At 34.1% G+C, this 25,975-nt stretch overlaps 2 protein-coding genes across 5 annotated transcripts; both read right to left on the reverse strand.

The window, feature by feature from the left end:
* Positions 1 to 9,597: 9,597 nt before the first annotated feature.
* Positions 9,598 to 15,583, reverse strand: LOC124846711 (uncharacterized). 4 transcript variants are annotated; one of them, XM_047324045.2, is made up of 7 exons: positions 15,094 to 15,582; positions 13,326 to 14,718; positions 12,968 to 13,219; positions 12,092 to 12,172; positions 10,916 to 11,105; positions 10,617 to 10,720; positions 9,598 to 9,830 (listed from the first exon to the last, which is right to left on the reverse strand). In XM_047324045.2, exons 2-7 carry the CDS (start codon positions 14,493 to 14,495, stop codon positions 9,774 to 9,776), a joined length of 1,854 nt encoding a protein of 617 aa, XP_047180001.2. In that variant the 5' UTR covers positions 14,496 to 14,718; positions 15,094 to 15,582; the 3' UTR covers positions 9,598 to 9,773. The 4 variants fall into 4 exon arrangements, with proteins under 4 accessions (XP_047180001.2, XP_047179997.2, XP_087962581.1 ...); XM_047324041.2 differs by having other exon boundaries at positions 10,617 to 10,819; positions 15,094 to 15,569; XM_088106455.1 differs by having other exon boundaries at positions 10,617 to 11,105; positions 15,094 to 15,583.
* Positions 15,584 to 17,259: 1,676 nt separating this feature from the next.
* On the reverse strand, positions 17,260 to 21,795 carry LOC124846710 (putative serine/threonine-protein kinase At1g54610). The gene is made up of 7 exons (XM_047324039.2): positions 21,122 to 21,795; positions 20,694 to 20,978; positions 19,631 to 19,948; positions 18,786 to 19,013; positions 18,613 to 18,713; positions 18,404 to 18,524; positions 17,260 to 17,893 (listed from the first exon to the last, which is right to left on the reverse strand). The coding sequence occupies exons 1-7, from the start codon at positions 21,416 to 21,418 to the stop codon at positions 17,573 to 17,575; spliced, it is 1,671 nt and encodes a 556-aa protein (XP_047179995.2). The 5' UTR covers positions 21,419 to 21,795; the 3' UTR covers positions 17,260 to 17,572.
* Between the last annotated feature and the right edge of the window lie 4,180 nt (positions 21,796 to 25,975).

Consider the following 25,975-nt stretch of genomic DNA (forward strand, 5'->3'; position numbering starts at 1 on the left):
ATCCCTTAGTTTACTCAACCTACTTCCTCTCCTACACCTATATAAGCAACATAAGGCCTCCTTTGTAACACACGCCTTTCATTGAATGAAAATAAGAGTGATTGGCATTAAATTGTATTTCTTCTTTAAGATAAAATTTATCTCTTAGTTTGAATTTTGGGTCTTATCTTGTGAGCAACAAGTGGCGATCCTTCATTCCAGTTATCTTGGATCCTTTCCTTTTCCCTCTTTCATTTTCTGTCTTTTAATTCCATTTTTTATTATTCTTGTTTAGGTTTTAGTTTCCTTTTGCTATCTAGGCATGTATTTCCATATCACCATCTTATTCAAGATGTTACCGAGTTCCCTTTAGTGGTTCAACTTGCTTCTAGTATATATACCTTAATTTTTTTCTTCATAAAATATATTTTAGCCTACAATGGGTGTCAAATGTTCTTACAGAGCCAAAATACACTTTGAAAAGACATTACAAAAAGAACTTCCACTTGAAAAAAAATGACTTTATCATTTTCATTCATATCAATTGAATTCTCCTTACCTCTATTTGTAGCAATCTAATCTTCTAAAAAAGGAAATAAGGAAACAATATACTGAAAAATAATCTAGAAGATGCTACAAATATTTTCTCTAATTAGGAAGATTATATGGACATGTTCTCTAATTAAGAAGATTATATAGATATTTCTCTAATTACAACACTGCCCCTCAAGTTGGTAAATGAATATCTATCATACCCAACTTGCCTACAAGATCTTGAAATCTACTCGGAAGGAGCCCTTTTGTAAAAACATTTGTTTGCTATCTAAACTTCTGTAGGAACATGAGTTGTAATCACAAAGCCTCTATCTAGATTATCTTTGATAAAATGTATATCAATCTCAATGTGTTTGGTCCTATTATGTTGTACTAGATTATGGGCAATGCTTATGGTAGACTTATTGTCACAGTGTAGTTGCACAGGGTTGTCCACCTTGACTTTAAGGTCATCCAAAACGATTTTCATCTAGAGTCCTTCACATATTTCTTGAGAAAGAGCTCGAATTTCAGCTTTTATTGTAGAACGAGATACTTTATCTTGCCTTTTTACTCCTCCATGTTACTAGACTATCTCGAAGAAACACACAATACCCAAAAGTAGATTTTATGTCAATAATAGAACCTTCATAGTTAGCATCAGTATATATTTTCATAGTCAATGTGTCTTCCCTTTTGAATAATATCCCATTTCCTAGACTTGACTTCAGGTATTGGAGAATTTTGTGAACTGCTTGCATGTGTCTCTCTTTTGGATCATGCATAAATTGGCTCACTACATTAACTGCATAAGCAATGTATGGTATTGTGTGTGATAGATAAATCAATTTTCTTACCAAATTCTAATATTGGGCCTTCTCTACAAGAGTACTTTCTTCACTTCCAATTTAAGTGATTCTGTTTTATAGCAACTGTTGAGGTTCTACATCCCAACTTTCCTGTTTCTTTGAGGAGATCAAGTACTTATTTTCTTTGGGTGATGAAAATTTCGTTCTTGGAGTAAACAACCTCTATTCTAAGAAAATATTTGAGTTTTCCTAAGTCTTTCCTTTCAAATTGGGTTGTCAATTTTTCTTTCAACGATAATTTTTTTGTTTCATCATCTCCTGCAATAATCATACCATGCTTATAAACAAGCAATAGAATGAGTTTACAAGTAGAAGAGTGCTTTATGAAAAAAGTATGAACTCCTTCGCTTTGTTTGTATATGATAACTCCAAAATTTTCCCATTTTTATATTATAAGATTCTTCTTTTAGGTCATTTTAGTCTGTAATTTTCTAGAAATAATATAGAATAATGTAAATAGGGTAAAAATAGGTTTTTGATAGAAATAAAGTTAATTTTTCCTTTTTAATTAAATAAATAGGTCATTTTCCTTTTTAAAAATATTCAGAAAATAAAAATAAAACTTCTTTTTGCTTTTATAGGCTTGCATTTTTTCTTTTTGTTGTTTAACCCTTTCCATTTTCTCTTTTTACAAGAAGGCCCCTGGTCCAAGGGGCCAAGAATTGGTCACCGCTGAAGTAAGGTGGGTCGGTGTTATTTGGGTTGAATTGAAATAGTCCAATGTTGTTTTGAGGCAGTTGCTCCCTGCACCACCACCGAATACTCCCTGCACCACCCCATACCAATGTTACCCTTCTCTAAAACGGATGTCAACATCCGTTTCACCTCCAACGGATGTTGACATCCGTCCGTTCCTGCAGCAAAGTCTTTTGTCGTTCCATGCCAGTGCTAATTCCACCAAGTTCCTACAAACACCACAAGAAAGAAAAAAAAACATTGTTTCATGAATAGATTACATTAAGCAATAAGCACGATGTTGTGAGAGAAGGGAGTAGTTAACCATCTCAGCATTAGTGATAGTTCTTAGTCATAGAAGAAAGTTGACTAACCATACATGAAAAGCACAAAGTAGGAATAAAAAATGGATTTAAAATTGACTTTAGCACACGTCATAAGAAGAATGCATACTTTAAAATTTCTCAAAATAGGTTAGCATGTTCGTACAAAAATTGCAACTGCAACATGAGTTGAATTACCTACATTTTAAAACAACTCATTTATAAAGGTTAAAATACCTAAAACGTTCACTACCAACATTTGACAAACAGAATACATGAAAAACTCCCAGACTAAACGGATGTGGCACATCCGTTAAAGGATTTTTTCTTCAACGGATGTCGACATCCGTTGAAGAGAAAAGGAGGAGGTGTAGGATATTTTAAAATATAAAGAATAGTTTTGGAATTTAAAAAAAGTGTGGTGGTGTAGGGAATAACTCTCTTGTTCTGATCTGAAGTTCATATGTTAGGCAAATGATATTGGGCCATTTGTTTTTGAATTGGGTTGGCAGTTTCTGACTTAGGCATTGTGCAGGATTGGGTTGAAGCCCTTTTTAGGGAATAAATGAAATGCAATGTTGGGTGTTCCTCCCTTCACCACCCCAAGTGCTCCTGCACCTCATTATTTTTTTTTATTCCAAAAATACTTTATACCTTCTTACTATTTTCTTTTATTTCAAAAATATCCTACACATTCTCATTATATTCAACAATCTTTCTCTTTCTCTCTCCACATTAATGGAGCATTTACATGGCTTAGATTTAAACTTGTGATATATTGCAAAATTTTATTTACACTTTCCCTTAAATAAGTTTGATTCAATTTTATATATATGAGTGTTTTGTTCTCTGAATTTTATATTTTGCAATATATCACAAGTTTAAATCTAAGCCATATGAATGCTCCATTAATGCAGAGAAAAAGAAAGATTGTTAAAGATAGTGGGGAGGTGTAGGGTATTTTTAGAATAAAAGAAAATAGTGAAGAGGTGTAGCGTATTTTTGGAATAAAAAAAATAGTGGAGAGGTGCAGAAGCATTTAGGGTGGTGGAGGGAGCAACACCATGCAATGTTTCATGTTGTGATGATGGCCAAAGCTAATGGGTCCTTGCTTCACAGATTCATTTGTGTAAAAGGGGCTCGATCAATTGAAGAGGTTCCCCAATTTGAAAACCCATGTGCTAGGGTTCGTGCAGCTTCAAGAAGGCTTCAAGAGAGAGTTCCATGATGAAAAGTTGAAGCTGATCAGAGGTTCCATGGCCCAAAGGACGCTTGCCCAGAAGATTGATCGGACAAAGAACGTGATCGAAGACACGTGCGCAGCTGGAACGGGTTGATAAGAATGAAGTGGTTGGTGATCAGAAAGTTAGTTAAAGAAGAAGAATCACGAAACTTCTTTAGTCTGAGTCCGTTATAAGTTCTTCCCCTCTTCCCATTTTTCCCATTTTTTGATTTCCCTATATAAAGGGGGTTTTGTAACAGAGTAAAAAATATAGCAAGTGGTAGGTGACAGACACACTACATTTAGGATTTAGTTTTTATGTTCTTTCCTTAGCTTTAGGTTTCTCAGTTTTTCGTAGAGTAGAACTCAGTTTTTCGTAGAGTAGAATTTGTTCTCTACACTGGAATTCTCAGAGAATCAGCTTGGGTGACAGACATTAGGGTTTTCTGGATTTCTGGTATCATGTACTTTCATTTTCAGTCTTTAATAACAATGTATTGTTCCAATTTCAGTTTCACTTTAAGTTTCTTGCCTTTCTAAATTTTCAGCACTACTATTTGTTAGATTTTGTATTAATTTTGATATGGCTCTTTGATTCAGGCTTATTCTTTTATGATTTCAGTATTTAATTGATATTGCATGATTTATAACAGAGTTTTAGGGTGTTCACTTTAAATGAATGATTTGGGAAAGAGTGATGGATAGATTTGACGGTTTGAGAGTGAATTGATTGTTTTTTGTTTGAAGATATTTGGAGGTCAGTCAGAGTGGATTTAGAAGTAAAATCTGTGAAAACTAGTGTAGAATTTGATAGACAAATAAAAAAAAATTTAATTGATAAAAATTGAAGATTATCAAAATACCCTTAATAGTAAAAATAATATAAAATTGTAATTGTTAATATTATATATAATTGTAAAAATTATTATAAGAAGAGATAAAAATAAAAATTAATTTTTAAAATGAAAAAAATTATATTATTATTATTATTATTTTATTATTATTATTGTTAGGTTTAATAGCCAATTTAGTCCCCACTTTGGTTGAAAAATCTCAATTTAGTCCCTCGTTATAAAAGTGTTTTACATTAGTCCTAACTTTTAAAATAGTGAGTCAAATTGGTCCCTTACGTTAAATATAAGTTAACGAAATTAATGGATGATGATGTGACACAGCTTAAAGCTGATGTGTTAGATTGGTCCCTCGTTAACTTTAAGTTGTGTCACATCATCATCCATTAATTTTGTTAACTTATATTTAACAGAAAGGACTAATCTGACCCACTTTTTTAAAAGTTAGGACTAATTCAAAACACTTTTATAACGAGTGACTAAATTGAGATTTTTCAACCAAAGTGAGGACTAAATTGGCTATTAAACCTTATTATTATTATTATTATTATTAAAACCATAGGGGTAATATAATAAAAGTACAGCACGTCCCTTCAAATCTCTGCTAATACGATAGATGTGAGTTAATGAGCGATCTTGCTTTTTCATCTGCAACATCACCTTCATTTCCTCTCAAGTGAACAGAAAAAATCTCGCTTTTCCAGTTTCTTAAATCTTATCTACAGTACAATACGCTCAAGTGAACAGAGCATTGAGGATTCTGGATTCTGTTAGTTTTAGTGTTAGGTTATATCTTGAGTAAATCTGTTTTACATTCTGTTCATTGTTCATTGCATTTACTTCATGATTTCAGCTTTAGATTAGTGTGAATTAATAATTTGTGTTTCATATTGTGCATATGTTGTTGTCTCATTTCCATTAGGAGTTGTCCTTGCCCATTACCTTTTTAGGAATACATCTATTGTTCTATTCTTTGTGTCTTTGTTATATTTTCTTCATTTCGTGTTTGCATGATTCTTAATTAGAGCAATCTGTTAAAGTGTAAGGGAAAGTACAATTTTAGGCAATTGGGGTTGATTTGAGATTTAAAGGAAATTGTGAACATCAGTGGTATTTGATTCAGATACCTTAGGACCCCAAAGAGGACCTAACTTTTCAAGATGTCTTCTTGAGACATAGTATGTTTTAAAGCTTCAAATTAAGTTTGTTGTCAAAATTGTATTTGACCTTACTCTATATTTTCCAATTTGTTCCAATTTAGGTGATTAGGTTTGGAATTTCTATATTTTTTAGTGTTATTGCTTTTTTACCATTTGCTATATCAATTTTTTGTTTCTTGTTTTAAATACCGTTTTATAGATTGTTCCTTATTATTAATTACATTGATTAATTAGGATGCTTGTTTGAGATTCTGTTAGTGGTGTGAGAAAGCATTATTTTCCATTAGCCTATTATTAGCACTAATATACCATTTAGGATAGGAATTACACATTGCATATTTCATTTCTTTATATTCATTCGTTAATTTTAATTAGATACATGTATTACTAATTAGTTTTATATATTTCCCCACCTAGTTTCAATAAAATTAGGACTTAATTATACAAATCTAGCCTTAACTAGTACAAGTCCATGAATTAGACTCGAGGTTTTCCCTTTTACTACATTAGTGGGGAACTTGTGTTTTGTTGGCTTTGATGCGACTAAAAAAGCTTTTTCAACAGTATCCCAAGGAAACTATTGCTTTTGTAAATCTTCCATACATGCTATAGGGAATTGCTTAAGACCATACAATGCTTTCTTTAGGAGGCATACCTTATTTTTTTCATTTTTCAGTTCAAAACTTGGGAGAATCTCCATGTACGCTTCCTCTTCTAGATTTCCATGAAGAAAGACATTTTTCATATCCAACTGGTGAATCACATCCAAAATAAGCAGCCAAAGCGAGAACAACTCAAATTGTATTCATCTTTGCCACTAGGGAAAACGTCTCCTTATAGTCAATCCTATAAGTTTAGGTATATCCTTTTTCCACCAATCTAGCTTTATACCTTTCTAGTGTCCCATCTGCCTTATGTTTCATTGTGAATATCCATCTATATCTTACTACCTTCTTGTCTATTGGCTTATCAATAATCTTCCAAGTTGAATTTCTTTTTAATGAATTCATCACTTCTTTCATGGCTTGATTCCAATGTTCAAGTTTCATGGTCTCCTGGATTGAGGTAGGAAGTTTTGTGGCATCAATGGCAACAATAAAGCTTTTATGCTTATAAAAGAGATTGTTACTGCAAACATACTGAGAAATATGATATTTAGCACATGATCTTCTTTCCTTTTTCAATGCAATGGGTAAATCCTCAATAACACTTAACTCCTTATTGTTATCTTCAAGGATCCTCATGTCCAGATTATACTATTTTTCTAGCTCAAGACTCGAAGTGGGTTCTTTTCTTCTTTCATATTTTTTTGCCAAAAAAATGTTTCTTCTTCCTCACTATGGACTATGGTAGCTTCATGCTCATATCTTGGGCATCTTACAAAGGGAAACATGGTAATGAAGAAGGAGAGTTCATCCACTTCAAGTGTTTTCTCCCCTTGCTTGAAGTTGTGGACTGAAAAAAGGATTGTGTTTCATGAAAGGTGACATCGATGATGATAAAGACACGACGATTCTGAGGATGATAACATTTGTACCATTTTTTATTAGAAGGATACCCAATAAAGACACATTTAAGAGTTCTAAGATCTAACTTACTACAGTTAGAATGATGAGAGTAAACAAAAACAATACATCCAAAGACTTACTAGCTAGACTCGTTGTTAGGGGAAAAAAAGAATAAAAGACAACAAAGACTCTAAGGACTAATGTCATTTTACGAGTGGATAACTTGTTGATGTGATATGTGGCTGTTAACACAACTTCTCCTCGATAATATTTTGGAATAGACATTTGAAAAGAAAAGTTTTAGTTACTTCAATAAGATGTCGATTCTTTCTTTCTGCAACCCTATTTTTTTAGGGGTGTTTACACATGTTAGTTCATTAACAATATCACTGAGACAAAAAAATTGAAAGATTCACGATTCATATATTTAGTTCCATTATCAAACCTGATTCTTTTGATATTTTTTCCAAATTGATTTTGAATGAGATGGAAAAAATTAACAAAGATTTGGAAAATATCATATTTATTTTTCATAAGGTAGGTCCACGTGACACGTGTACAATTGGCAATAAAGGTAACAAATCATTTGGCTCCGAAAATAGATTCTACAACAGGTCCTCAAAAGTTAGAGTGAATTAAATCAAATGGAGAAGTACTCTTTTTATTACTAATAGGATAAGATGCACGATGGTGTTTTGACAAGTGAAAAATATCACATGAAAAGACTCAACAGACTCCTAGGTAAACAAATGAGGAAATAAAGACTTGATAAGATTGAATGAAGGATGCCCAAGCCTTTTATTATGTAACCATATTTGAGAATTTACCTACGTCTTAGATCTAACTTGTTGACTCATGATTTTTGTTTTGCTTTGGTCATTAAACTTCAACAGATACAACCCATTTTTCTTCTTAGCAGTTAAAATCGTCTTCCCCGTGGTAAAGTCATGAAAAACACAATAAGTTGAGAAAAATTTTACTGAAAAATTTAAATCCTTTGAGTTTTTTCACAGAAATAAGACTGTTGGTTAATTGTGGAACATGTAAAACATCCTTTAATACAATAGATAAGTCCAAAATTATATTTCCAAAGTCGCATATAGGTATACCATGTCCATTTGCAACTGTAATAAGTTGTTCTCTATTTGTTTTATCATATGAGTCGAAGCACACACGAAAAGGTGTCATATGATCAATTGCTCCTAAATCAAGAATCCAAATACCTTGAGACACATGACCAACAATATTGAGTAAATCTTATTTTTCATGGACAGAGTACATGATCCAGAGGGCTTACTCATTGATCCAACCATTGCTTTCAAGCGCTCGAGTTCCTCCTTATAAGCTTTCATATCAAGAGTTATAAATGATAGGATATTGGACAACGACGACGGTGGGTATTGTTGCAACGAAAACGGAGCTCCCAAGATCGGGAGCTCTAACACTAACTTGAGAAAGAATGACTTTATTATTTTCATTCATATCAATTACATTCTCCTTACCTCTATTTCTAGCAATCTAATCTTCTAAAAAAGGAAAATAAGGAAACAATATACTAAAAAGTAATCTAAAAGATCCTACAAATATTTTCTTTAATTAGGAAGATTATATAGATATTTTTTCTAAGTAAGAAGATTCTGTAGATATTTTCTCTAATTACAACGCTTCTGAATATTCTTCATCCTTCAATCCAAGGTGTCTTCTCCCACACATCTAGGTAGTCCAAGATGTATCCCAGATGTATCAAGAATTGATGTCTTCAATATTCGAGATTAAGGATGTCTACAAAGACAATATGGTGCTCAAGTTTGCATTAGACAATAATAAATTGTAGAATAAATATGCAATATTTACCTTGTAAATTTTGTATTTATAGTGATTTCATGAGTTTCTCCCTAGTTGGATATAAACTATCTAGGCAGTTACCTTTCTTAAGTTGTTTTTCTTAAGTTGCTTTTCTTAAGTTGCTTAAGACTTTGCTAATTTGTGTTGTGTTTTAACTTCCTTATCGTTTGATCGTCGTTTGCTCTACTTACTACTATGATTTTGTCTTAGATCATTAACTCACAATAGACGACATGATGCCACACTGTGTTGTCCAAGACGGTCATATATGGTACAGTTACAATGTATTGATAACATTAACAAAAATAAATAAATAATAGTATTCATGTCAATGTGATATCCATGGTATCAATGCTGAGGAAGACAATAATGGTAATAATACTAATGACACTTTAGAACAACTCACATTATTCAATGAATTGATAGATTCCATTGTTATCTTCGTACTGATTTTGAATAGAAAGGTTTTGAACAGAGAAAGAAACACGAGGATATCAACCACTACTTCCCTGTCCAATAGTTGTTTCCATATTAACTATTGCCTAAGAATAAAGTTTTAGCCACAGCCTCAAGCCAACTATTGTGTCATCTGAATGTGAAGAACAGTAGTAGGAGAACATAAGCACACTCATGAAGGGTCAAAGAAAATAGTACTATGTGTCAAATATGAACAGCTACAATACATATATTACAAATTATTAGTTACATGGAGGCAAATGGCACCAAAAATAGAAAGAAATGAATTGTATGTGTACAATATTTACAACTGTATATATACAAAAAACCATTGAGGGGACCAGAGGCATTTCAGCAGCTGATGTCGAAGTATTTTGGATTAGAAGGGAAATGATATTCCACATGTAACTGCACACAAAATAACTATTAGAGGAGACAGAGAAATGAGAAACTAGTACGTGTCAAACTTTCCATAACTGATGCTTAACAATGTTTGAAAGCGTATTAAAATAAAGTGCGATGTTCTTCAAGCTCAAGACTGTTAAATTAACATACATATAGTGAAGACATTGCAAGTCTTTAACAATTCATTAAGGTTGCACATTGTTAGCAGTCTCATGTTGAGTAGGATGAACAACTTAAACCTTGAGATTTTCTCACCTAATGGACTAGTTGAATTGAACTCTACCCTTGTACTTAAGCACTAACAATGATTAGAGTTATAAAGCAATATCTTAGTCATCGACTAAGATAAGGACAAAATACTAAGCCACTTGTGCAACTAATTGATCACTAGATATATAGTTTTACGGGGCTACAACACAAGCTCAAAACATAATTAAAAAAACAAGGTTTCTAATCCAAGATCAGAGGTTCAATTACCAGTTTACAATACATATAAATTACAATCATGCTAAAAAAGCCAAATTTGTGTCAAAATTAGGCCTTCTTTCTTCATCAAGTAAATGTGAAGCTTGTACTTTTTCTTGAGTCATTTAATTATTTTGCTCATCTTTTAGTTTTTGAGCTTTGAATTGTATTTTTCTTTCATTATACACAATACAATAACCAGCCCCGGTTGCAGTTAATCTGGATTTGAGTCCAAAATAGTCTCTTTAAATATGAAAGAGTAAAGTTGCGTACAATGATTCTCCTCCATACTAAGCCACTTCAATCAAATACATATTTGCATACCTTGCCCTCATCAGAATCTGAATGACGATGAGGAAACACTACCCTCATATCATCATACAAGTAGAAGCTTCTTTCAGGTTCAATGTCAACAATATTTCTCACTTCTGCAGAGAGAGTGTCAGATTTGCACTTATGAACAGACCTTGAACGTCTTTTAGGAAAAGGGCACATAAAGCGAAGGTGAAGAGCATAAAGCAAAATGCCTGTGTTAATAGCATTGTCAAGGACCATGGAAGAAACAAGTAAAAAATTGTCTTCATCAGTGAGGAATGTGATTGAACTAAAGAATTCTTTCTTACCAGCCTTTGAACATGTAAAACTATCAAACTCTCCGCATTTTGAGGTGAGAAGATCTTTATCTCCATGACTGGTGGCCATGATCATCGGAGGCTTGTCATCATCTCTAATATCATAATCTTTTTGGCTTTCCTTACCCATCATGGACTTCGATCCAGACGCAGTTAAAGTCACCTTTTGCCGCAAGAATGTCTACTTTAGAGGAATACAAGAAAGCTCATTACACATGGAATTTGTAAAAGTTTTGGTATATAGCAGTGTATTGGAAGGAATAGAAATAATTTTCGCATATTGTTCATATTTAAATACAACTTATAGTTCAAATTACTTTAACAAAAGCAGGCTCATGCCAATCCCAAAAAAGGGTTTTGCAGACTGACCATTCAAGGCATGATAAGGGCAGGTACAATTTAATTTATTAAATTAGTGTCCAAATAAAAACTTGCGAGTACACGGAAAAATTTATGCGATTACTTTCTGTTATACATCAAGCAATCATTGATTAACTGCTGTTGGAATAGAGATCAAACCAGCATAGGTCTTTAATGTTGAGGCCCTGGTATAAGGCAGTCTCCTTAAACCAAGTTGGTCCAATTGGCCACTATACTCCTTTTAACCCAGATTGTATCCAATAATTTGCATCACCGTTTTCATTATAATTAGGTTCAGTATTACTGAATTTGCTCCAATCGAATATTCTATCATTTATATATCAGTTTCTTTATAAAAGTACTTTTAAGATGTTAATATATATGAAGAAAAAATGGTCTCTTACATCAATATTCCAAGATAATATATAATACATCTTTTTAATATGTTCAGGTTAAAAATTTTAATTAATACTGTCATGAACCAACTCTCCCAAAAAGCTTGACATAATGACTCTTACACGAGTCATTTGGGCGTAAAGTATGCACAACAATGTTATCCGTCCTGGTATTCAATCTTTATTAGGAAAACAAGGTGAAAGGATTGAAGAGGAGACCATTTGATCAGAGACTAGGATATACCATACATGAACCAAATATTTTAAGATGTTGGGTAAGAGTACATGAATAATCTTTGTTTTTCTTTTTTTATTTCTCTAACTACATCAAGTAAAACAAGCAAGTAAGAATTATATAACACGCAAATCGATGGCTTCCTGGAGACAAAAATTTGAATGTGATATATCCTACCTTGGTACCAGCTGGCATGTCACTCAAATCATAATTGCAGAAGAAGGTATGGATAGGTGTTCTCTCTGGATTGCTGAGAACCTGCGTTTGGGTAAGTCAGTTTGTCACAAACAATTTGGTACAACCATGTAGAATTCCACACGTTACATCTAGTTGTTTCCACACAGAACCATGGCTATGAAACTCATGTTAAACAAAGCCACATTACTGATTTGCCATCATATATCACCCTTCCTTTGGAAACTATGATCCTAGCTTAGAAATCATGACCAAGTTAGAGTATAAACCTATATGGCTGAGAGTAAGAATTTAGTTTGGTTGTTAGTATTTAGGCAATGAATTGAGAAGGTAGATGATACTGACAATTAGCTACTAATCATGCATCCAGAATCAGACCAAGGTGGCCCTGACAATAGCAAAGTCACTTTCATTCTGAAATCAGTGATGACAGCAGGCACAACATATTTGTTTTATCACACTGTTTCTTGGCGTATACAGCGTATAATAAAGCTTTCAAATTGATCATGTATCAGATGTGAATATAATTTAACATCAATCCAAGATTTGTGGTGCACTAGTGACAAACAGAAAGACTTCTAGCTAACACACTTGCCTCTACACACTGTGTCAAGTAATCACTTCTTTTAATATCCAAATTCAAAGATCTAACTGATGAGTGGTATGATCATATAATGCTACCATGTCATGTTTTATAACAGTATAAAAAATATTGAATAGATGATAGAGTATTCAAAATATTAAGTAATGCACGAAGTCCTCAACCTCTGAATTTCCATTTAAAATATTGAGTAATCAATTCAAAGAAAGAAGGCAAGGAATTTCGTTAACAACTACAAAGGTCTAATAGTGATTTACCAGTTGAATACGTCCTTTCATAGGTATACGTAAGCGGGGCTTTTCAGATCGTGATTCAGCCATGCTAAGGGTTCTCTGAAATTTGGCAACTCTAGCCTTGCTTGATAATAACTTTCCTAAAAGATTTATTGATGAATAATAAAGTAAGTACTTGTCACCATCGACGCTGGTTACAGCAAATGGTATTTTTTGTGATTGAGGTGAGAAATTGCCTCCAGTTACATTAAGCATGGCAAGAAAGCCTTCAATTTTCTGCAAAAACAAAACTCAACAATTAGATATAAAATAACAGAAAGGGCAGATAAATTGTGCCAACTTCATTAAGAAATTAACTCCTATTTCTGCGAATAATTCCAACCTGACAAACTTTCCCAGATAGTAGGCGACCAGATAGCAAAGATTCCTCAAATGAACCAACCAGGGACCTTCTAACTGGCAGTCTATTCACAGTTCCACATAATTTGGCATCCTGAGGAGGAAAGCTACCAGGATGAGTCCAACACTCTTTCAAATCTATTATGTTATCAGTAGTAAACAGGTCAGTCTTTTCCCGCATATTGTTGGAATTCAGCTTTGATTTACTTGGTATCTCCAGTGCAGATAAACTGCCTTCACAAGTTCTAGCAATTTGTTCAACATTTTTAAAAGTCAAATTGTCATCATCCACGATAATATCAATATTTCTGTATCCCCCCAAATTTTTATTTTTAGAAGATTCTTTACCCAGAGGAGACAAAAGGAAAGGAGGCGGTGTCTCTACACAAACATTAGGTACTGAAGATGATTTGAACTGCTTATAAGACCATGGTTTTGCATGTTCACAATGTGAATGGTGATGACTACTAGATACAATATGGTTCATATTAGAGTCATTGCCCGATGACATAGTAAAACCCTGAAAACAAGATGTAGAGCAGATCTTGGAGAGGATACGGTTGTTGTTTCCAATATGAACCTTCTTATACTCATGTGAAAGAACAGAATTATCATCACCAACCGAACGAAATTGATAAATACCACCACCAATGTCTACTGTGTCACCTTTAAAAGGATCCGTAAGCAGAATCCCGTTCAAAGGTGACAATAACCGCTTTCTGACTTGTGACTCAGAAGCTTCAGTTGCCTCACTGGTGACTTTAAACACAGTTGACGAAAATTCATTTCCATCATAACCATTAACACGAGGTGTTGATGCTCTTATTTGAAAACCTACTGTCCTAGGTATAGGTTTCTGCATAGTTTCCCTAGCATTAACAGATAACCTGCCAATTTGTTCTATGGGATCAACCTTTAACGTAGCATCTTTACACATACTTGAAATGTGTGATTCTTTTGAAAGCTCTGGAACATTTTTTCTTTCAGATTTAAGCACATCAGTGTGCATGCAATTACCCAGGTCTTCACAGGCCAAAAAGTTCACCCTGTAGTTGCTTATGCTGGTTACTCTAGGCATAGTTTGCACAAATGTGCCTAGCGATGCTGCCACTTCCTCAGCCGTGCAGCCTGAACACAGCTGTGGCAACCCCATTTTTATTTTTCTGGCAGGGTTCTTCTAAAATTTTCCAAAACGACCCACTTCTTCAATTACTATCTCTCATCATCACCATCTTCTAAGTGTATTCATGTATCAGCATTGGTACAATTATGTTTCAACTGTATTCTAAAAAAACACAGCCAATTGATTCCCCCAACGAAAAGTTAAAATCTTATAGATCACACTTTACAGCGTCATCACACTAGGAGGCACTCTCCTGTAGAAATGAAGAAATTATTGGTAAGTTCCTGCAGATAACACAATGCATACACATGCACTCACCTTATCACATTTCTTACAACTTTCTTTTTCTAAGGTATTAAAATTGCTGAAGTTTAACCATAAATTAATCTCTGGAGAGAACAAGGAATACTCAAAACCCAATGATTCCCACTTTGCCCTTAAACCCAGACAACCAATCTTATAGCAAGGGGAAAAACCACTAGTCCACAAGTTTTATTTGCAAGATTTGGATTAAAAATTAATGTGAAGCACATAATTGTATTTATCCTTAAAACCACACACGAAAACACGGAATCCCCAAATGCAAGACCCTCACATGTTTCTCTAAGACATCAAGAGTTTAAAGTACCGAAACAAGGAGCTGTGGGGCATGATGAAAAGACTCGCCGCAGCGTGGGTTCAAATGACAATCAGATAATCCATACGTATGCTCACAATTCAATCTTGCTTCACAATTGACTAACGATGCCAATGAAACGAAGAAATTTTAGCAAACTCCACAACATTAAAGGACTAATATGTCTAAGATTTCCTTCTTCATCCTCCTTGAAGAGAGCTGTGTTGTTGAAGCAGGGAGGTATTAGCATGTCTCACGTTAAACGGGGTTGGGTGTTGAGTGTTAGGCGTTGGTGGATGACGATACGATACGGATTCATAGCCAGCGCTGGTAGAAGCAATCAATTTGTGGGGCAAGGCTTAGCCAGAATTTTCTGGCTGTCTGTTTTTGTACTTTGAAAACCACAACTTGCAAAAGGGAAACCTCAAGTTGGGTTTGTGAGTTTGAGTCAAGTTGCGGTTCTCTTTTTTTTTCTTTTTGTATAGCATCTCTGCCCGTGACATGTGTCGAACCATATCAACAAATGCAAGAGCATGTTTATATTTTTAGGACCATTTACCTTCGTACCAACCTACATTCTTTGATAAAAATATAGGCAGCTCTGTTTCTCATTATCGACTACATCCGCTGGCGTTACGTATTTAGCTTGGAAACGAACTTTATCCATTTGCTTATTATAACATGTTCATTTCCATTTCTCCATTTGGGATGTACCTATACCTTTCATTTTCTGAGATGGATTAGTTGATTAGCTCTCATCAACCCCTCAAATCCAATTCTTATCCGGCACGTAAATAAAATTTATAAAATTTCATGATAGGTAGTAGGTATTAATGAAAACTATATATATATATATGAATTAATTTTATGTTGAATATATACATAACATCATCTATAAATAAAGTAATATAGATTAAGTCTAAAATATAAATAAGAAATAATAATAAACTAACTAAAAATAAAAGATAACGATAATATATTTATTCTCTTACATGCAAATAGTATGTACTAAGCTTGTTATTAATATAATCAAATACTTAATAAAAATGTATTGTTACTAATATAAAATCAAATACTTAGTGAAAATATTTATTTCTGCATTCGAGTGACACTAAATTCTTAATAATTTGTGAAGACAACATAGAAGATGAAATATCAATCCAAGAAGATTCTCTTGAACAACAAATATGGAAGGTTACTCCATATAAATCTTTTCTTACAAATCGCTGATAACGAATGCATTGTTGATCCACCAAAAGTATAAATAAACAAACAAAAATCATCTTTTCCACAAGAGAATTAAATCATATATGGACGAGTCAAACCCAATCATGCCAAGGGAGGTTAGAAGAGACAATACAAGAAGAAGTCATGGATGAACACGAGAGAGAAACCTAAAAAATCCAAGATTCTCCAATCAAGGCACTTGAAAAAAGAAAAAGAACAACCTTGATGTTCTAAATAGTTGTCTGAGAGGAGACTTGACGTATGACAATGCATGACGAACTTGAAAGAGGAAAAAGAGCGACATCTACGCTTTGAATCGTTGTAAGACGTGCCACCATGCACAACGAAAAAGAGAACAGATCAACAAAATCAAAAGGCTCTAAAAGCACGTAAGAGTTTCGATGAATGCGTCATTAATGACACGATGGTCGCCTGACTGAGACTATCAAAATCATATGATCATCGATCGAAACTGGAACTCTGGTAGTGGTAGTAGTAGACAACATTGCAGCGATAGATGGCACCGCCATCGCAGTGATAGATATACTAGCTCTCTCACTACTCATACATTACTCAATGAAAAATAAATAAGTAAAATTTATGAAATGGTAAATCACGATCATTTTAACCATAGTTTTAGAAAAAGAATAAAAGAAGCAAAGTTTGACACTAGTAGAAAAGAAAAAAACTATAACTGTTTCGGTAAATTAAAATTAACTGGTAAGATAAGATTTTAGAAAAAATATGAAAACTTTAATTTAGTTCATATATGCACAATTTTTTTTCATTTTATATTATTTTGTTTCTTCTGAATACTTGTTAAAAATGAAATAGCATTTATTGACAAATTTATTTCATTTTATCTTATCTTCCTCTACTTAAGATACTTATGAAGAAACTTGTCTGCGCAGATCTTAACTAAATTAGGGAACATCTATAAATCAAAGCATCTATGGACGGAAATTTGAGTACTTGTTTAAAAATAATTTACAAGCTACGCTAAGTCGAAACATTTCGAAAGGACCTGAAGAAGTCCTCCCCAGAAACTGTACAACAGAGAATTTAATCCTCTAAATATACAAATGTAGGGATCCCCGTTGTAATGTTGATTATACAACAACTTTATGCCAGATGAAATACAAAAAGAAAAAATAGGAGCGACGCGAAAAAACAATTGAAAACCATAGCGATAAGCAAAAAAAATGTATGGTGGCCTAAATCATTGCTATCCTCACTCCAGGATGCCAAAATCAAAAGGAACTCATTATTTGCTCCTAAATAACAAATCCATAGAAAGTCCAACTGTTGATGGCTTGAATGGACGAATGAATTTCCATGATGACGCCATCTGGGACTCTTCTTTTTTGGCTTTCCTGCCTCTGTGATGTCCTGCACCAGCATGACTTCTAACGGGTCCAGAAGGTTTTGAATTAAATATCCCTGAGGAAAACGAGGTGTCGGGGCCAAGCGAAACTGGCCCTTTATTTGATGCATCCTGTAGATATCCAACTGCTCCATCTTGATGAGGAGGGGGAAATTTCTCACTCTTGCTTTTTGCATTTGCATGCGTTACAACTCTCCACCTCTGAAATTCAGTGAGAAACACATTTAATGGTGCTCAAGGGAGCATATAAGACACTAAGTGAAAAGCTCAATTTACCATGCTATCATCGAATCAAACAAAAGTTTCACAAAGTTCCATGTTCTCAAGGAATATAAAATATGATCACCAAAAACATTTTAAATGAAAGGGTAGACATGATCAAAGAATCCTAAGTAAGAAAATGCTTAAGAATCTACGACTCGATTGTTAAGTTCCAGACTGCATTACAAATTGTAAATATAACCAACCGCAAAAATCAAGGTTTCTTGAAAATATTATGTCAGCTTTAGTATGCAAAGTAAAAATAGAGGAAGCTCGGGCGTAAAAAAAGTCATTAATCCAAGAGTAGAGTACCTATGATATTTCAACTATTCACGGATGCGTACAACACACAAGCACGAACTTGGTATGAAGGAATAAAATATTAAAACAAACACAGCAAAACCAAGTGAGGCCAAGAGGATATCAAACACAACTACGCGTCTGACTTACATCTAAGTTTGTTTGGATCTCTGCATTTGCTTCAGGGGCAGGAACGGCCCGACCACGCTCGCGTGCTCTGCCTCTTTTGACACCATCAACTGTACTAGCTTTTCCACTTAGAGCCTTTTGCCTGAGGAAGAAACGAAAATCATAAGTGAAAAACTGGACCAAAACAGTTGAGAAGTTAATTATGAAACATGAGAAGAGCAGAAGGGAACCTTCTTGCTTCTTCATCTCTCAGCTTTACATCCAATTCTTTGCTGGGAGGATACTTTGGCAAACTCGATGGTTCACAAGCATAGGGCTCTGTGGTAAAGAACTGCAGATACAAAACATATGAAATTTATTACATCATGAATGCAAGGTTAATAAATATACAGTGATCACTCACTTCACTATTCAGTGCTCCTGAGGCAGTTCCACGGTCATCAGGATCTATTGCAAGAAGAGTTTCAATTAGAGGTAGAGAAGATGGACGAAAGTCTTTGAATGTTTCTGAGATGCAACTTTTATATGGCTGCTGAGGCTTAAAGATTGTAGCATTTGGCAATTTATACTTCCTCCAATATTCCTCGGACGGAGAGCCACACAACTTAAATATTTTGTGGAGCTGTTCAACCTAACCCCAAGCAACTCAAAATTCAGTCATGAATCATCCTGAACATGCTCATTTCAAAAGCCATGAAAAAAAAGGATGTTGGGACACACAAAAAGATACAGACAGTGAAAGTGAAATAGGATGAATCAACTTCAAACATTAGTGCTATAATGTAAAGGGTACAATTTTCACACAGGATATAAACTAAATACTCTGTACTTTCAGATGATAAACTAAATTACTAAACGGTTCTCATTTTCTGATAGTTTCCCTTTCATTTAGCTTTTGTCTTTAAGACAGATTTTGCATTTTAGTTGATATTCTATATCTGCTCCATCAAGATGGTAGATTACTGCCATCACCAAACAAGCTAAAAGTTGATGACACTGTCAAACGCAAACCCTCTATCTTTCTCCAACTTGGGTGTGTCTAAGAGAACTTCCCAATAAATTTTCCAGTAAAGAAAGATGCTTCCTGTACACAAAGCCTCAAAAGCGACTCTGGGAAAGGAGCAAGATGGATTACAAACTACTGGTGGGTACTTAAAATATTTATAAACAGATTAGAAGCATCGCAATGAGTATACAAAAATCTGAAGTTTAGAGAACAGAACCTGTAAACAAGTTGAAGAGCAATACCTCTGTTCGGCCAGGCATTATTGGCTTTCCAGAAAGCAGCTCTGCCAAGATGCAGCCAGCACTCCAAAGGTCAATACCCACACCATATAATGTAGCTCCAAGAAGAAGCTCGGGAGGACGATACCAAAGGGTCACCACTCTACTTGTCATTGCCTGTTTTATCTTGGGATCAAAAAAAGTTGCCAGTCCAAAATCTGCAATTCTAAGGATTCCTTCATTGTCTATAAGCAGGTTGGAACCCTTGATATCACGGTGCAACACGCCTCGACTGTGGCAATGCTCAAGACCAGAGAGTAATTGCTTCATAAAGCATTTAACCTGTCATAGAGAATATACTGAGAGACAAATCAGCCTTTCAGTAAGAGTTTTCCTTTTGCTTTTTAATATGAATGAGTCTATCCTCCTCCTAGTTCGTCAGAAATTAAAAAAGAATCATTGCTTCATACAACTCCACCAAGTACTAAATGCGACAATCACCATGAATCCAGAAGTACCCTTTAATGATTTAACATTCACATTGCAACAGTTAGCAACTTTAACTGTTAATTAACGCGCCTTATGTAACACCAAACCTTTGTTTTCCATTTAAACTAGGGGTAGACTTCAAATAAATATTATAATGTCTCCACAATAGCAAAATAATCAACCAGACCCTTCTCAACATGTACAAATTTAACGGTAGACTTGCTTTCTCATTGGATGGAAAGCAAAATTACTCCTAATTAAACAATACATTTACTTCATAGAGAGATATAATAAATGAATTTTCAAAAACACCGACATCAAAGAAGGGTGAAAACAAGAAAGCAAACATGCTTAAAATTGTACACGATACCCAACATCGCCTACAAAGCTCTAGGAGAAAGATAAAAACCCAACTTTTCCTTTTAAACCACAGAAAGGCCAAGCAAAAAGCCATGTCTCGAACAAAGCTCAAATCAAAATCAACAGTACCCAAGGTCTCAAACCCAGTTACATCTCCCATGCCCAATTTTTATGAAAACAAAAGCACTCGCAAAAATTCATTTAACAAGTAGCACACGGCTGCTTAAAATTGTGGTACCTGAGGTTCAGTGAACTTGACCCCTTGGCCAGCCGCAAGCCCTGCGAGATCATGCTCCATATACTCAAACACTAAATATAAACTGCACGACATTCTAGAAGTAACCAAACCCTCAAGCTTCACCACATTGGGGTGATCAAGCCTCCTCAAAACAAGTATCTCTCTTGCCATGAACTTCACACTCTCCGGCTCCAAATTATCAAATCTCACTTTCTTCAATGCCACAATCTTCCCCGTAACAAGGTCCCTAGCCTTATACACGTTACTATAGGTCCCTTGTCCAATCTGAACAACACGATCATAGGAAACAACACAAAAAACAACATTTACTAAAATAGATCCATTTTTCATTTTTTTATTAACTAATAAAACAAAAAGAAAAATACTTCACGAAAAGAGAAAATTAAAAAGTAAGAGTTTCTAAAAACCTTAGCAAGCTTCTCGAAAGTGTTGGCTCGACGAGGAGTCCAATCGCCGATTGCTTCGCCGGCGACGGCCATCAACCACGACGGCCATCCCTGCTGCGTGACAGCGCACGGGTCGAGTATAGGTTTCCGGCGCTCCAGCGCCGGAAGAGTCCCCGGAAAATCGCCGGTATGCAGGTGCCTTTCCTTATCTCGAACCCTAACGGCATTATTAACTTCTCCGGTAGCAACTTCCCGCTGCTCCCTCCGGCGACGGCGCTGAACTCCGGCACGCGCCGGCGTCCCGAGCACGCAACCCATCCCTCACGCGAGGCAGCTTACGGCGGCGGCAGAACACGGAAAACGCATGGAATGAAGGAAAAAAAGCAAACAAAAAACTAAGCAACCGCAATCCTCGTGATGATTGGCGGCGAGCGACGGCGGTTTCTGTCAAGAGCGAAGAGGGAAACGGTGAAGAAGGTTTAAGCTGGGTTGAAGAGTTTTCCGTAGATGTATGTGTTGTTGCGAGTGTGATGAAGGAGAAGTGAATAGGGTGCAGGGGAAGGGGATTGATTGTGTGGAACGCATGCAGGTTGAATAAACGACACAGCGCGTGGGTAAATAACGGAAATGCCACTGCGTCTGAAAGTCTGAGCTGGTATTGTCAGTTAAATGGTGGCTATGGAAGGAAGAGGCAGAAAGTCCAAAACGACACATCTTTGTGACGTCACTTATTTGAGACCGAAAAGGTCAAGGAGCTGCCATAAAAGTAAAAGGGGAAGAAATTTTTGCCTTTCTGTTCCGTGGAAAACAAGTTCCGCTGTTATTATCTTTTTCATTTCACTATATTTTTTTTTTTGCAATTCTCATTATTTGACTTTCCGGTTGGGACCAGTTATTGCCAGGTTTGAATTGATCTGAATTCCCAATTCAGATTTTAGGTGCAATGATTTAATTGCTTTCAACCAATGTATGATGAAGTTATTGGCTTCAATTCAATTCTCAAATTGAAATTTTTTGTCAAATCTTCTGACAAATGAAGTTTACTTCCACCCACCCTGCCCAACATAATAAATTGTGCCCCTGCATTCATTACACCTAACCCAGAAACTATATTTAGAGTGAGAGTTCAAAACTTTTACATTTTAATATTTGGTCACCGGGTCAAGTGAAAGTTAAAATAAAATTATGAATTAGTCAATAAATGAAATAATAATAATAATAATAATAGTAATGGAATGTTAAAGCCATGTTTTGAAAGGTTTCCATTGTTTTTGACATTTTCAGTTCACATTGACGCTTCTAGAGGGACTATTTTAATTTGCTGAACAAGACTACACGAACACATGTCACTGCCTACCACTTCTCGGGGAACTAATCACTATGCACTTTCTCTTTATTTTTGTTACTTCTTAGACAATATTATGAGTCAATATTATAGCTAGAAAAAATAAATCATACAGTGAGATGTATGATGTTAATAAATGTATTTAAGATTTCTAGTAAAAGATAACTGATATGTCTAATGACATATTATCATTTGTTTGAAGAAGTAACCATTCTAGAACTATTTATACTTTTCTTCAATAATATCAATATGTTTATTACAACCTCCTTAAATTTTATCTCACTGACTTGAAAAAAAATGAGTGCATAAAAGGCAGTAATGTTTCGTTTTTGTGAGTGTGAGAGCAAAAAGGGGGTTTAAATTACATTAATAATGGTTACTTTAATGTATGATATTTTTAGTGTATGATATTAACATCTTTCACTTTAGAGTGGTGATTTGAGAAAAAGAAATTGGATGAATTTAAGAGTAGATTGTATATTTTTTTTAATAGATTTTGAGGTGATTGAAAGTGGATTTGAAAATAAAATTTGAATAGGATTTGATCGAAGATAAAAAAAATTAATTGATAGAAAATAAAAATTAATAAATATCCTTAATAATAATGTAATAGAAAATTATATTTATTAATAACATATTTATTAATAAAATAAATTTTAAGTATTAAAAAACAAAAAAAAAATAATAAAAGTAAAAAAAATTAAGTAAAGTGAAATTACTTTTCTTAAATTTCACCCACACAAAACATTATTACAAATAATCCTATACAAAGTATAGTTTTCCTAATCATATATTTACAATCAAGAAAAAGGATGGGGTCTTTGTAATTACCCATGTTGTAGTTCTGTTATTGGTTTCCATCATACTCTTTTTTTTAAAAAACAATTTATCCTCAAATTGAAAAGATATCTAAAGAACCGTAACTTTAACTTTTTATCTCCTACTAGATCAAAGATTTACCTATAATAACTATCAAACAATATTTGAATAAATTTTGTACTAAAGTAAGAACATATCTAAAGTAAAGAACAAAAGACTAAGGCTTTTTTGTATTTTTAAAATGATTTTCTTTAAGAGTAATAAGGCCTACTTCACAAAACTGTTTTTGTACATCCTGATTTATGTGTAACTTGTTAGGCAACAATAAATCAAAGTATAATTTTTCAAAATCTATTGAGGAGTTTAAAACAATAATAAGTAACAATAGAGTAAAAAATTTCAAAAGTAAAGGTTGAATTATTGATGACATGAGAAAAGTTAAAAGATTCAAAAACTCCATTTTATCTCTCATTTTCTTCCCTCTCGATTTCTCTTATCTCAATTTCTTCTTTCTCTTTTATCTCTCCTTCTTTTTTCTTCTATCATTTTCTTCTTTCTCTTTCTTTTCACTCTCCTCCCTTTCTCTTCTCCCATTTTCTTCTTTCTCTTTCTTTTCTATCTCCTCCTTTTCTCTTCTAGCTTCTCCTCTCTAACTTTTATGACTTCTTCAACTCTATCTCTTGGAATTTCCTCTTCTCTAGCTCTAAAAGCTTCCCCTTCTTTAACTCTTTTGGATTTTTCAACTCTAGCTCATATAATATCCTCTTCTTTAACTCTTAGAGTTTTTGTAAGACAGGGGAAATTAATACTATACTATGTATAAGTTAGTCACTGGAAAATCTATTGTTTATGAATTAAGGTTATCTTTCATAAGAACCATGTGGTTTAAATGGTTAGAGCTAGTTGTGGTGGGTAAAGATCACGTGTTCTAATCCTAGTTGGTACAAATAATGTTTGATTTGTTTTATAAATGTTTTATTTTTTATATGTGCGATAGAGTATTAATTAAATACTTGTTAATTGGTAATATAATCAAAATGAATGAGTTGGAGTAGTGGTAAGGTTGTGTGGTATATTATGAGTGGTATGTGTGATGTTGGACTCCAACCTTGGGAAGACCAAAAATGTTTAAATTTCCTTTTTGGTTTATTTTTCCTTTTTCCCTTGGCTAAGTACAAGCGAGTAGTGAGAAACTCTAAATCCCATTGAGATGATGGTTGGGCCAATTCTTTCTTCCTCTTTACTTCTTCCTTCTAAGTTAGTGGAGTGGTGGTGGATGGCTCTTCTACTAAGGAAGCTATTTTTTATATTTATAACAAAGCTATTGTTTCTTGCACATATATAGCAAATGTTACCAATGAGGAGCATTGGTAGCTTGAAGCTACTTTGAAGTTTTGATGATGATAAAAGTTGAAGAATTGAAGACTCTAAGTGCATCTTTGTTAAACGCATTTTGTAGAAACAAATGTATATGATAAATTGTAATGATGTAAAAACTCTTAGAAGTTTTCGTATTTAGTGAGTCATTGCGTAAATAATCGATTATCAAGAGTGATAATCGATTATCACGAGCCAATTTAGAAAAGAGTTGCTCGCGCAAATAATCGATTATTACATAGAATAATCGATTATCACTGTTTCATTTAATATTGTCCAAAGTCTTTGGAATAATCGATTATGCCTCAGGATAATCGATTATCACATTTTGAAAACCCCATAACGGACACAAATAATCGATTATCACTTACGATAATAGATTATTTGTGGCAGTTGGGAGATGTCTTTTCAGTTTCTGACTATAAATAGATTTTTCCACAACTCTTAAAACTGAACTTTTCAATTGAGAGTATCAGAGCTTTGTGTCTAAGGGAAGCTCTCTGTGAATGAAAAGGATCTATGCCATTTTGAGAATAATACAGTTTGTCTGAGGAAGTTCTCAAAGTGATAGAGTGCTCTGGCCTGGTCTTGTGAATAGGAGAAGCTCGCGCTTTGTGTGTCAAAGGTCAGAGCGGTTCTCTTCAAGTTGGCAAAGCTGTTGCTTCCAGTTCGTGCGTCGAAGGAAGCTCTTCTGATTCGTTTGTCGAAGGAAGTTACTTGTTGCACTCTTCTGGTTCGTTTGTCGAAGGAAGGTGTTTTCAATTCTTTGCTCATTTCATTATCTTGTAATCTGTACAACTATATTTTTAGTGAAAAAGGTTAATCACTATTTATAGTGATTAATGACTGGACGTAGAATCTTTTGATTCGAACCAGGATAAAAATTCTATGTTGATTTTCTTGATCCCTAAACTCTTAACACATCAACTATTTGATAAAAGTTCTCTCAGAAAATAAATTTTTGAAATTGACTATTTTAACTTGATTTGTAACCGTAACACGCTTTTCGCTATCTTAATTTATTCCGCTGCATGACTCTATAACAGTACCTATTGTTTCGACAACAAAGCTATTGTTTATATTTGTAATTGTGCTTGAACTATATGTTATGCATATTGACTGCGCTTATACATGTGATTTTAATTGTGACATACATATTCATTGATAAGATTGATAAAACTCTTTTCACATTGCATATCTGTATGAATTTATTGATTACAGTGTTTATGTAATATGTTAGATTCATTAGATATAAATATTTGCTTAATAGTGACAAAACTACAAGCTTTAACCGATTACATTATATGTATAATCAATTAAAACTCGTGTCTTTG

The sequence above is a fragment of the Vigna umbellata genome, chromosome 2, assembly GCF_029865625.1.
Source record: "Vigna umbellata cultivar VRB3 chromosome 2, Vumbellata_1.0, whole genome shotgun sequence".
Classification (NCBI taxonomy): domain Eukaryota; kingdom Viridiplantae; phylum Streptophyta; class Magnoliopsida; order Fabales; family Fabaceae; genus Vigna; species Vigna umbellata.